Source organism: Eutrema salsugineum, unplaced genomic scaffold, assembly GCF_000478725.1.
Source record: "Eutrema salsugineum unplaced genomic scaffold, Eutsalg1_0 scaffold_23, whole genome shotgun sequence".
NCBI classification, from domain to species: Eukaryota; Viridiplantae; Streptophyta; class Magnoliopsida; order Brassicales; family Brassicaceae; genus Eutrema; species Eutrema salsugineum.
Window position 1 is genome coordinate 322,087 of NW_006256805.1, and position 13,730 is coordinate 335,816.

Consider the following 13,730-nt stretch of genomic DNA (forward strand, 5'->3'; position numbering starts at 1 on the left):
CAGATCTCATACAGCACATTACAGAAATATGATAGATGTTTTCTAGTATTAAATTTATCTACTCAGTTAATCTCGTATTTTCTCGTCCATATACGCAGTTAAAGAGCTATGATCGATGTTCTAGCACTAACATCGGTATTTTCCGTCTAACAATTAATTTACTTACAGATGTAGTCTTCACAATCATCTTCTGAGTCATCTTCGTCTTCCTCACGTTGTGGCTGAGTGTATCAACTTGGATCTCCACTGCAAGCCATAGTCAATCCAAGATAGGGACCCTCATTGTCGGTGTCCATCTTCCCCTTCCCTTTATCGCTATTTTCTGGTAAGGTGGGCTTACCGGAACTTGTTGAACCCAAAGACATTGATCTGTATTAAGTAAATTAAAAGTTAGACAACCATTTTTAGAAGTATCGTAAAGTGAAAAGTTTTATTTTCGTCGCTGTCCGGAGAGTCATGTTGGCCACACCTTCAGTTACCCCAACTTGGGAATTTTCGTCAACGACCCCCACAGTCGGGATATGCAAACTTGGTTCTGGTAGCAGGAATCCCAACTGTCCAGACGAATTAGTGGAAGACTCCTCCGCACCCCAGACCAAATTCTCACGAGAAGAATCCAGTTGTGCTAGTGCGTTATGCACTTCTTGGAGGAAACACCTTTCATCTTTATTGAAAACCTCATGGAGGACACTTTCACAATTCATTACCCGTCGTCCTTCCAAGAGCTCTTTCCAAAAAGTGTTAACATCGTCAAGTCTACCACATGTATTATCAGTTACTTTTTTAATTGTAACAGAACGGGTTACTCTCCGTACCAGACATGTTAGCCACCAGTGGAATGTTTGGTCCTGAAAATCCAGGTAGTGGACCAGCCATTAGCGCATTTGTTCTGCACAAGAAGCGATAGCGCTCCACATTGATAGTACCCACGGTGATCAACAGTGCGAGTGAGTCCCACTCTAAACGCACCGCCATGAAGAGGCGACGTCCCCGTTGTTGATGATGTTTACCGGTGGGGTCTTTTGCCCGAGAGGTTCCGCCATCCACTCCAGGAGCTGGTATGTCATAGCCATCATCTCATATGGCTCTAGAAGGTAGCTCTCCCTAGCCATCTGGTCAAGAGTTTCAAATGTTTTTCTCTCGCTCACCATTAGGGTGTTCCGTCTCTCGCCCTTGTCCGCTTTGAAACTCCACTCTCTGTCAGCAGAATCTGGTCCAAACTCCTCGGAAAAACCTAACAGCAAGACCCATCTCCCTACAAATACACAAGTTCACTCAGTTGACGAAGGTAAATTATATAGCTCACTGCTAACTAAATTGTTACACAAGGTCGTAAACGCAGGCAAAGTGCATGTGAGTATTAATGGTGTACGAGGAATTTATTTTCGTTTGCAATAAAAGCTTGTCATAAAAGCTCTATAATTTTCTAAAACAAGAAACAGAACAGCCAAAACCAAACGGACATATCTGAAAATAGACGAACATAAAGTGGTCCTACCTGATTTTGGTTGGAAAAAGTAAGCTTTTGAAAAAAAATTCTGTTAGCTCGTTCTTACTCTGCAGGAATATTTTTTTCTTTAGTAGAGGTCTAACTCCAAGGATTGTTTCGTTCCCAGCTAATACCTTTTATAGCGGAGCAACAAACGCTTGTGTTGTATACATACACTGATACATCGCTTATTGCACGTTTGTTTAGAAAATATTTAGCATATCCAGCATTTAATGCTCGCCTGTGCGAGAAGAAAATGTGTGGTTCAGATTGACTGCGAGAAGATATTTAGATATTTCTTACATCTACTCTACCCTGTGTATAGCCACCCTAAGATATTTTTATGCTCCCTATTACCGGAGTTTAGAGATTACGTAGCAGTTGGTTTGAAGGCCTTTTTGTTAATTTATGGTAACCTTCGACACAATGAAATCATTTTATGTAGGATCTTAGTTAGTTCGCTAATTTTAACATCGTCCATGAATATTTGGCTTATTTTCTCTTTTTTTTTTATCTACATATTATTGCGTAGATCTTTTTTTTTTTGCTTATGTTGGCTTTATTTTGATGCAATGCTCCTTTTAAATGTCTACCTTATTTTGAAATTGCTGTGTCCCTATAAAGTTTTGAAAAAATAGAATTTCGTTTAGCAAAGATTCTGATTTTGATTCTAAAAAACCAAAAATAGCCAAAATGCCTAAGAATGGATCTTGATGCATAAGGCAGACAAATTCAAGAGTTAGTATAGGTATGACATACTCCTATAGGTGGAAGGAGATGCATTTGTTACAAAATTCTTTTTTTTTTCAAAACTTCATAGGAACACAGCAGTTTCATTAGAAAAATGAGAAAACATGTAACAAATACATCTCCTTCCATCTATAAAAGTATGTTGTATCGATTGGTTATGTCCAATTTCATTGGAAGAGGAAGTCGGAGGTTTCTACAATTCCTACATCAGCTTGGTTGGTTTCTTTTGCTACTTTTCATTTGATTTATTTGGGGTTTTTTGAAACTTATTTCAGATCTTGCAAAGTTTTTGACTGTTTTTCGTGGAAATTTCCCAATGGGATTGGAAAGACAAAATATTCAGTTCAGTTGAGCCATTTCAAAGAAGTAACCAGTAGACTTAGAAGAGATGGTTAGCAACCATTTCAAAGAAGTAAACAGTGGAACACTGATCTCAGTTGTTTTGTTGTTATCAATAGAGCAACAAAAAGAATTGTTTTGTCTCAATGGTTCATAATAGAGCAATATAAAGAGTTGTGTAGTCTCAGTGGTTCCTAATAAAGCAATATAAAAAGTTGTATCGTCTCAGTGTTTCCTAATGTAGCAATAAAATGAAAGTAACAGCCGTGATCAATTCATGTCAATTCAGTCTAAAAATGTTAATATATATCTTTAGATTTCTATGAAGTTCATCTCAATGGAATTTTTAACAATCAAAAAGCAAAAGTGAAGCAATTCATCTGAAGATTTTTCAGACATTTATACACAAATAGATGACATTCTTTACTACAGATCCCTTATTGGTGAATCCTGTTTTCTGATTTTTGTAACCTTTTGATATTTTTAATAATTTTTATTAAATGAGTTTAATCGTTGAGTAGCCTCTTTGATCTCGTTAAGTGATTTTTTTTTTGTAATTTGCTTCATCTTATCTCGGTTTGAATACTACTCTTTGGGATTGATCATACCTTCATTTGGAAATATTAAGCTCTAATACCAGATAAAATTTATAATTTTTAGTCCAAAATAATTTGGCAATGAGTTGAATTCATATCTTTTATTAAATCCCTTCTTGGAATTCCACAAATTTTCGGTGAAAACCATAACTTAAAAATTTCTGTATTATTACAATAATATAAAAATTGGAATTACCAATATTATAATCAATTAATAGTAACTTAACTACAACTAAGTAGATTTGTTATGGAACTTTGATCTTTTGATAAATTTGTATCTCATCATTTTGAGGATTTTATAGAACCAGAATGCGCTCACGAGTTGTAATCCCAACGCCATGGCCTAAAAATGAGAAAAGAAAAAGAATTATTTATTCTTATATTTCAATTGAAATTTGTGATATATGATGAGATTAATCAGCATAATGCGGATAATTTTCTTAAAAAACTGTTAATTTCAACGATAATAGTGGCGTTAGAAAATTTTCACATAGCTATAAAAACAGTTTAAGGAGAAATTGATGAAACTATAATAAGTCAAAGCCAAAACGAAATGTGTCGTATATAAAAAGAATAATTAATTTACCTCGATGAGGATGGGATTATCAGCTGATATCGTGACGTAAACTAGGTAAGGTCCACCCACCATTCTCGCCAATGAGAAGATTGTTGCAAAACACACCTACATCACATGATCTCAGATAAATTTTAAAGTCATTAACTATGGTTTGACTTTTGAAGTTTTGAAGGATAATTAAACGTGTATTACGTTTTGTTATCACCAAATATTACGTTTCCTCACAATACGTTTTGTTATCACCAAATATCATGTTTATTTTAGTTTCATTTCCCCTCCCTTTTAGCTCTATTTTCTATTTGCTTGTAATAAACTGTTTCAGCATTGTACAGTGAGAAAATTGGTATAAATCTTAACATTTACTACCAAAAAAAAAGTTTCTTCACAATACGTAATAGAAATTTTCTTAAACCTTGCACGATTTGACAGTTTGACTAAGGTTACGAGTACATTTTGATAATTATATTCCTAAACTAGGGCCATTTCAAACTATTGGTAGGTTTGGTAGGTTTTCGTTGAGATCTTGTTCGACTACTCCATTCATACGTGTTAAAAAATGTCCCAACCTTAAACGATGTTTCTGTCAACCTTTTAAGAGATTAAACGTGGAAGTGTGGAATACACAAAAGAGAACAAAGACTCCTTATTTCTAGTTTTCCTAAAACAATAGTTTTGTGATATTTTTTTTTTTTTCCACATGCTAGATGATGACAAATATATCTCTAGCCATTATTATACATAATATAGATATTACCTCAAGTTAATGACATACTAACTCTAACTCATTAGAGTGCTCAGATTATTAATAATACTAATAACAATGTATGCACGTAAATACTCACATCGGCGGCAAGATTGAGATCGGTGTCTCTATAACCAATCTCTTTAAGCATCTCCCTAAGGTGAAGAAATGGACTCGAGATCTCTGTTATCCACAATGCTGCCACCATCTCAGATCCACACTTAATTCACCATAAATTCACAACAGAAAACACAAGAAGATTAATCAATTAATTCTCCAAAACCCAATAGTAAAAAACAAAATAAACTAAAAGTATTTTACCTTACGGTGATAGAGTCCAGCTATAAAACCAAGAATACAAACAGAATGATGAACGGCATTATCAATGCTAAGGACTTGATCAAAGTGACTACAAATGAGATCGTAGATCATGTAAGACAACGAAAACGCCAACGTCTCCATCTGCTGGAGAGATGACGTAGAAGCAATCGGACAAACAGGACAAGACCAATCTTGAATCGTGAGAGTTGCTAATGCGACCGCGATTGTGGCGTGTATCGTCGAAACAATACGAGTGCTGAAATCGAACGAGTAGTTTGAGAAGATTCGTCGGACGAGTATGAAAATGAGACCCCATGAGATTACTCCAAACAATGTTATGTTAATCACCCTTGTGTATTCTTCCTCCATTGATGTTCTTTCTTGTAGTTACCCTTCTGGTTTGAGAGACAAGAAGTGTGTTCTCAAAGAACCTTTTTTATGGTTTTGTTAATTGGTTTCGTCTTTGCGTGGTCATTAATAGATAGTTGGTTGATTGTTGGTTGGATTATTAATAAGGTGGGTCCAATTTATTTTATCTTTATTTATCTTCTAGTAAAATTAAATTGACCCGATAAGATTCGATCCAACGAGTTAGGAAGTGTTTCCTTTAGCTCCCAAACCAGCTAATAAGTTACTGGATAAAAAAGTTATTTACTGGATAAAAAAGTTATTCATACCTCTTCTTGCCCATTAAAGCATTCAACTCCGATATGATCATCCTGGAGAAATGTGCCAAAACAAGAACACGCAGTCTACGTGATCTAGGCTAAACGATTACATGCATGGCGGTTATGCGATAGAACGTTCGATTTCACACTATTGGAATGGTTTTAAGATCATGGTATCTCATTTTGAGGGAAAACATAAAAAAAAACGAAGGAAACTCTTCTCCAATACTATTTTATTTTGAGGAAAAAAATGAGTTTATGACGAGTATTACAACAAATTTTAGGAAATACTATTCATCTCCTCATTTTACTTTTTAGCTTTGTTTATTTGCAAAATAATTCTTATAGTTTTACATGTATCTGATCTATATTTAAAAAAAGTTTTAAACTTTTTATTGACTATTCAAATCAAATATTATGGTTTTCAAAACATAATTATGAATAATATTAATTAAATTCATAAATAAAAATGTGAAAATGTAATTTTAATATATAAAACAAACATAGAATAACTTAACAAACAATAAAATTCAAATTACATAATTAATATCATAGATAAAGTTAAAAGATAACAAATAAAATTAACACAAGCTTAGATTTTTTTGTAAAATAAAATTAACATTACATAAACTATTGTTTAATAATCTAGATCATTTTGGGATCCACCAATGTTATTAAAGTATTGTCCAAATAAAATAGATGGAGGAGGAGTTTGTTGATCTTGTTCTTGTGCAGCCTTTTCCTATAGAATTTGTGTTTGTTGAGCTTGAACATACGCACAAATATTTCTGTAAAATATTTTGCTACAAAACAAGAAGCATGTACAAAAGATGTGGAACGTGCATTTGGAGTTCTACAATCGTGATTGCAATTGTGAAAAAGCCTGCTCGTTTTTGAGAAAAGATGTGCTCCATGACATAATGACTACATGTATAATTTTATATAATATGATAATTGAAGATGAACGTGATCTTGATGCTCTAATTGAAGTTGGAAGAGAAACTCCACTTCCAGAAGTTGAAACAGCTGATGATGAAAGTACGCAATTCCAAGAGTTTTTGGCTCGATATAGACGAATCAAAGATAAAGAAGCTCATTTCTCACTTCGAAATGCCTTAATTGACCTTTTGTGGGAGAAATAATGATGTTTAAAAAAATTATTTTTTCTTTTTCATGTTATGTAATTTTCTATATGTAATAAAATGTTTTACTATAAATTAAGATTTTTATTTGCTTAAATTTGGGTATAAATTGTAAATTTAGAAATAATGGGTGTTGTTTGTAATTAATAGTAAAACAAGAAGAGAGTATACTTAGAATATTCTTTTTTTAGGGAAGAAATGAAAGAGACTATTGGAATAAAATTCTACCTCATTTTGAGTTTACTTCATTTTGAAGGAAAAAATGAGGGAAACCATTGTAAATGCTCTAAAAGATTTTTTTTTAAAATAATTGGGATGTTTAGTATCGAAGCAGACGCAGTGTAGCATGCCATTTGATTTTAAAAACTAGATTTTGATCTGTGCTAGGCACAAAATGAGAATTCATTTTATTGATCTAATTATATATCTCATTTGATAAAATATCAAAATCAATAAAATGAATTCTCATTCAGATCAAAAACGATATGTAACCGTTAAATTAGTTTACTAAGTTTTTAATATATATTTGGATGTATATATGTTTGAAAGATTGTTGATAGCTTGTTCTTTTTGCTACTGTTTTTCCATATGAGACTATGAAAATTTTTATTTTATTTTAACTGTGAGTCTTTATAAATATATATATATATATTATTAAAAAAATCTTAAAAATTTTAATTTATCCAAGCAAAGTTTAATATTTTAAAAATTTGTAAAAATTTACCAAAAATTCATACAATCTAGCTTCGTCTTTTTGTTCTTACAATGGTTTATTTTTAATTACCAACAAAAAAATAATTATTTTGGTTTTTTTTTAATTGCTATCCATTATTTTAAAACCAAATTCTCTACAACGTTTTTATTAAGTACATTAACAACCTAAACTTAAATTCCCTAACAATCACATTTTTATTAGATCAATGAAATTTCATCTAAAATGTTTTAATTCAAGCTAATCGCTTAGAGTTTTATTCGTATTGTAATTAGATATATAATCATTCAAAATCTCAACTCATTTCTATCTGTCTCCTTCTTATACTCAGCTTTAAATTCAATCTTATATCTAAATCATTCAGCTTTTGTTATCTTTATTTTTTTCTCAGCTGAGACTTTAAATGCTTTTATTTTAATTTAAGTGTGAGACTTTAGCATTTTTGTTCCTGCGATGCTTTATTTTAAATCCAACAGAGTAAAACTTTACTTTTTTCTTTTAAATTGCTACCCATGATTTTGATTCAAATTCTCTACAACTTTTTTTTCAAATACGTTAACAACCTAAATTAATGTATCAGATCCAAGAACTTCCATCTGAGCGTTATTATAGAAGTGACACATTAAAAATAAAAATATATGAAGCTTTAAGCTAATCGCTAAGACATTGACTTGTATTATGGTTATACTATAGAACCAAAATCTCAACTCAACTATTGTCATCTGGTTCTTGATTATGTTCGAGTTTAAACTCAATCTTACCGGTTTTTCATTTGTAATCTTATATGTAAATCGTCTATTTCTCACTATGTTTATTATTTCTTTGTCTCATTCAATCTAACTTTAACGATTTTTATTTTATTTTAAAAATTTTAAAGTTCTTGTTCACCCAAATAAATTTTAAAAAATTTCAAATCCATAAAATTCTTTGAAAAAATTCTAATTCATCCAATCAAGATCTAATATTTTCTAAATCCATAAGAATTTTCTAAAAATTCAAAAATGTCTAACTTAGCCTTTTTGTTTCTGAGATGATTTAGTTTTTGTTTTAAAAACCTTATTTTTTTCTTTTGATATCTTATTCAGTATTTTAAAGTCAAGTTCTCTACAATATATTTAGATGTATGTTGACAGATTGTTGGTTGCTTGGGGCCCCTCTCTTGCTAATTTTATCTGAAACAAAATTTTGCTCCTCTCTTGCTAATTCTATCTGAAACAAAATTTTGATTTATTTTAAAATATATCAAATTCTAAAATATCTATTTGATTAACACTTGTATCTCAACGTTTTATTTAGAACATACGAATTTGTATCAGAAATCTATCAATTAATGAATCTGATTGGTTTACTTGGTTATATGTTTTAATAATTTAGGCAATATTATATTTAATTGTTGGCCTTGTTTGCGTTCCTCTGCATAGACTCACCTTGCTCTCGAGAATGGTTTTATCGAGTAGATCTCTTCATTCATCATCTTCAATGCTACAAGCACTCCTTTTTCCGCGATTCCGTGGATCAGCTAAGGCACCCTATCTTATATTTGGATGTATTCCACTCTTTGATGAAAAGTTCATATATTTTAGAAAAATCTCATGTTTGATGTTATTTGTGTTGTCAGTGCCGTGCTTAAAAAAATATGACCTTTACAAGAAATTAGTATAAAAATATCATCTTAAACATACAAAAAATAATAATAACTGAAACTATAAAAATTATAAAACATAATTTTTCTTCTTTTCTTTTCTAAAAAAATATTTACCAAACTCACATAATCGAGTTGTTTAACCACAAATCAGACAGCTATGTAACGTATAACCGGGAATCAGCTGACAATCCGGTCGGACTTTTAAAAACCAGATAAATCTGGAAATACTAATTAAAAATTTTCAAACCGATTGATCCAGTCAAACCCAAACTTTGTTTGAACATTGGTTTTTAAGCTTAAAAAGATTTTAATTGATACTAGATTTTGTGTCCACGCTACGCGTGGATACTTTTAAAAACCAGATAAATCTAGAAATACTAATTAAAATTTTTCAAACCGATTGATCCAGTCAAACCCAAACTTTGTTTGAACATTAGTTTTTAAGCTTAAAAAGAATTTAATTGATATTGCTACTTATATTGAAGAAAAATTATAGGCCTCCTCATTTAGATATGGATGTGAGACTTTTTTAATTATACTTATTTTAAGTTTTTAGTTAAATTTCCTTTTTTAATTTTCCTTTTTTATGTTTGAATATCCATAAAAATAAATATCAATAATACTAGTATATTGGCTTATCTCAAAAGAATAACCCAACAATATTAACAGTTAGTATACATGAACTAATTAATAAAATTGTGGCCTTAAACTTTTTTCAAATTGCCTAACTCACAAGACATGAGGCACGGCTCTGTGTGTTGTGTAATGCTTTTGAGACAATCCATATATCATATGATCGTAATATATTGCTCCAATTCCACTGCTTTATCATATTCGATTACAGCCTTTCCAAGAAATACTCTCTGCAGTAAATTCAAATTGTGATATAGTTCGTTCGATTTTGAACATGAGTTGCTACTAATCTATATACTTATTTGCGTAGTGATTTACATATGTATCGCGTTCACAACGAATTTAACAGTCTTTTGCTTACGTGTCAGCTCAAAAATAAGTTCACAACGAATTATTATGCTTTAATGCTTAATTTCGTAGTCAATCAAACCATTTTTAAAATTATATAAAATCAAAATTTAGAAAAAAATTAACAAAAATGTTTTAAAACAAAAAACAAAAAACAAAAAAACAAAAAATAGGAGCTATATCTCTTATGAAATGGTATATAAAGCCCATCGACCATTTTTTTTTTTTAAATAGATCTATGTTAGTGTTCTCGATAATTATGAAATATAGATTAGTGTTTATCATTTCTTATGTTTCCAAAATTTAGAAAAAATCTAACAAAAAATGTTAAAAGAAAAAAAATAGAATATATTTAAAAGTAATGGACTATCATCAAAAACAAAAAAAAATAATTTTTTTTTAAAAATATCTAATAAAAAAGTAAAAAAAAAATCTATATATCTAACTAATGGAATGTCGTTTAAAAAAATGGATATCATCTCTAAATAATGGAATGTCGCTAATTATTATGATAGATAGGTTAGTGTTTACAATTTCTTATGTTTAAACGGTTTTTTATTTCTTATGATTTAGTATAAATATCAGCCACTTTTCTCTAATCCTCTCACAACTTTCAAAAATTGTCTAACCTACTCCTTCTTTTTCGTTCTAACTTAAAATTCATGGAGTCATCAGGTAAACATATACTAATATTTTTCTAAACAAGTATTAAATAAGAAATAGCTTAAATCATATCAGTCTAAATTATTATGATTTAATACTTCACTTTATTGTCAATACTGTTTTTCAAATTTAATAAAACCGATATTTAGTCAAATCTAACGAAAAAGTAAAAATCAATCAATGGAATGTCTAATGAAATGATGGTATTTGTGATGTCTAAAATACATAAAACAGTGATCAAAATCGAATAAGTTTGTACGGTACTTAAAAAAAAACTAAGTCTAAAATACATAGAACAATGATCAAAAGATCTCAAAACTATTTAAACTAAACTATATAGATACTAATATGTTTTTATTTACTCTTTTTTATATTGTTTCATAATCATGTTTTCAAACATTAAAATACAAAAAATCTAACAAACAAACATACTCAACAATAGAAAAAAAAAATCTAAACTACTGTTAGATTTTTAAACCACCAAATGAAAAATTATAAGCGCAATGCGCAGAAAAGTTAACTAGTTTGAACATATACGATTACGATTTTCTGGAGAGATGCTTCTAAAAATTTTCTTTAAAACAGTATTTGCATGACTCCTCTGGCTACTAATCTCTGCCACCCAAGTTATATAAACAAAAGTCCCTTAATAAATTTGTAATTTTGTATTTCAATCCACAAGAAATTTCAAACTTTTTAAAAACATTACTCCAAAAATTCAAAGATTTAGGTTAGTCAACCAAATTTTACTATTTTAGTCTGCCACAAAAAAAAAATGATCGTGACACATTTGGAGCGTGAGCTTATTGTCGTGGCGGCTACAATATAAAAACCAAGAAATTCCTGAGGTCTACAAGAATTAAAAAGAAAAAAAAATACCGACAACAACAACAACAATTTTCTTTCTCCTTCTCGAGAGATGGAGAATCATACGAAGCACATGCAGGACTCGACAATGAAAGTTTCATCTCTTAATTGTATCGATCTAGCCAGCAATGATCTTCATCATTCAGTTGTTTCCCTCAAACAGGTTCTGTCTCCTTTTTATATAATCAACCTCAAAATTACCGAATTTATTTTGTTTTTAAAAATGATTTAATTAAGCGGGGAATTATTGTTACAGGCATGTTTGGATTGTGGATTTTTCTATGTGATCAATCATGGAATAAACCAAGAGTTCATGGACGATGTTTTCGAGCAGAGCAAGAAGTTTTTTGCTCTTCCTTTAGAGGAGAAGATGAAAGTTCTGAGAAACGAAAAGCACAGAGGATATACACCTGTTCTTGATGAAATCTTAGATCCTGAGAATCAAGTCAATGGTTCGTGCCTTTTTGCACTGTTTTAATGTGTTTGTTGATTGATTGATTAATCTCGAAATCAATCTTTTGAATTTAGGTGATCACAAAGAAGGTTATTACATTGGAATCGAAGTTCCTAAAGATGATCCTGATTGGGATAAACCATTCTATGGTCCTAACCCTTGGCCTGATTCTGGTTAGTGTTTTAATCTTTGTCCTCCTCTGTTTCGTTTTTTGTTAATTCTTTGAAGAAGTTTTGATATTTTTGCGCTAGATGTGTTACCTCGGTGGCGAGAAACCATGGAGAAATATCATCAAGAAGCATTGTAAGTCTCACCTTTGGTTTGCCCTTGTACTGAAATTCTCTGGTTTTTTAAAATTTTCATCATTGTTGGCTTTAGCTCTGATTGCTAACTCTAGGAAGAAATCATTTCGCCGGAAGTTACGTCTTGTAAATGATATAAGGTTTTCTGTAATCTTCAGGAGGGTTTCTAAGGATATTGCAAGATTGTTGGCTTTAGCACTGGATTTGGATGTGAATTACTTTGAAAGCCAGGAGATGCTTGGAAAGCCTATTGCAACTATGCGATTGCTGCACTATCAAGGTATATATTATGAAGATCACAGAGGACACTATAATTTCCTAAGCTTTGTTATGTCACACTCCATTGGCTTCTTTTGTCACCTTTTAGGAATTTCTGATCCTTCAAAGGGAATATATGCATGTGGAGCACATTCTGATTACGGAATGATGACTCTGTTAGCCACCGACGGTGTAATGGGGCTTCAGGTATATGAAGCAAAATATTTTGTGCTTTTCATGTATATTTTGACGCGGCCGTGTTGGTTATGGGACATTGCTAAAACTTGATGGCAGATATGTAAAGATAAGAACATGAAGCCACAGAAGTGGGAATATGTTCCGCCAATCAAAGGGTACAACGAAGAACCCTTTCTTATTCTCCATTAATCTTGAATGCCATATTGACGAGCTTAAGATTATTTGGTTATTTACATGTGCTCTAGTGTGAGCAATGGATCAGTATTGGTATTTTTCAATTTTGTTAATTGTGTTATACGCTGAACATGTGATGATCAGTATTAGTATTCGTCAATTTGGTGGACTTATTTATTTCTCTGTCTACAGAGCATTTATAGTGAATCTTGGGGATATGCTTGAACGTTGGAGCAATGGCTTTTTCAAGTAATACTCTCTAACCAACTAGTGATTTTGAATTGGAAGTCTTTTTTTCTAGCTGCCATATTTCTCAAATGCATTTTGGCCTTACAGATCCACGTTGCATCGGGTTCTTGGGAATGGTCAGGAACGATATTCTGTAAGGCTCTTACTAATCAGTGCTTGCTTATAATATTCTCTAGAGTCTTCGTTTTGTGTTTTGACATGTTCAGAACATTGACGTTTTGCATCTAATGTGTCGTCAATGCAGATTCCATTCTTCGTGGAACCGAATCATGATTGTTTGGTGGAATGTCTCCCAACCTGCAAGTCCGAAAGCGAGCTTCCCAAGTAAGGCTTTTGCTTTCTGTTATTATGTGACTTTTGAGTGGTAAACAGTGTTATTAAATTTGTTTATAATGAATTTGATGCATTTATAGATATCCAGCGATCAAATGTTCGGCATACCTCACTCAACGTTACAAGGAAACACATGCGGAGTTAAGCATCTACTAACAACAAACATGAAAGCTCTTTTTAATCAACAAACATGAATGCTCTTTGGATGTAAGCTCAAAGCAAAGTCCTAAGATGTTGTAAGATAAGTTAATGATATGTCTTGTTTCAACT

At 31.4% G+C, this 13,730-nt stretch overlaps 3 protein-coding genes across 3 annotated transcripts; 1 reads left to right on the forward strand and 2 right to left on the reverse strand.

The window, feature by feature from the left end:
• Positions 1–248: 248 nt before the first annotated feature.
• Positions 249–809, reverse strand: LOC112086096. Its single transcript, XM_024154848.1, has 2 exons — positions 470–809; positions 249–369 (listed from the first exon to the last, which is right to left on the reverse strand). The coding sequence occupies exons 1-2, from the start codon at positions 702–704 to the stop codon at positions 260–262; spliced, it is 345 nt and encodes a 114-aa protein (XP_024010616.1). The 5' UTR covers positions 705–809; the 3' UTR covers positions 249–259.
• Positions 810–3,256: 2,447 nt separating this feature from the next.
• LOC18015358 (transmembrane protein 136) lies at positions 3,257–5,232 on the reverse strand. Its single transcript, XM_006397368.2, has 4 exons — positions 4,815–5,232; positions 4,594–4,713; positions 3,761–3,856; positions 3,257–3,517 (listed from the first exon to the last, which is right to left on the reverse strand). The coding sequence occupies exons 1-4, from the start codon at positions 5,181–5,183 to the stop codon at positions 3,407–3,409; spliced, it is 696 nt and encodes a 231-aa protein (XP_006397431.1). The 5' UTR covers positions 5,184–5,232; the 3' UTR covers positions 3,257–3,406.
• A 6,260-nt stretch (positions 5,233–11,492) lies between these two features.
• Positions 11,493–13,730, forward strand: LOC18015359 (2-oxoglutarate-Fe(II) type oxidoreductase). The gene is made up of 11 exons (XM_006397370.2): positions 11,493–11,655; positions 11,749–11,944; positions 12,021–12,119; positions 12,198–12,249; positions 12,407–12,528; positions 12,616–12,713; positions 12,801–12,859; positions 13,071–13,127; positions 13,215–13,260; positions 13,372–13,451; positions 13,541–13,730. The coding sequence occupies exons 1-11, from the start codon at positions 11,545–11,547 to the stop codon at positions 13,614–13,616; spliced, it is 996 nt and encodes a 331-aa protein (XP_006397433.1). The 5' UTR covers positions 11,493–11,544; the 3' UTR covers positions 13,617–13,730.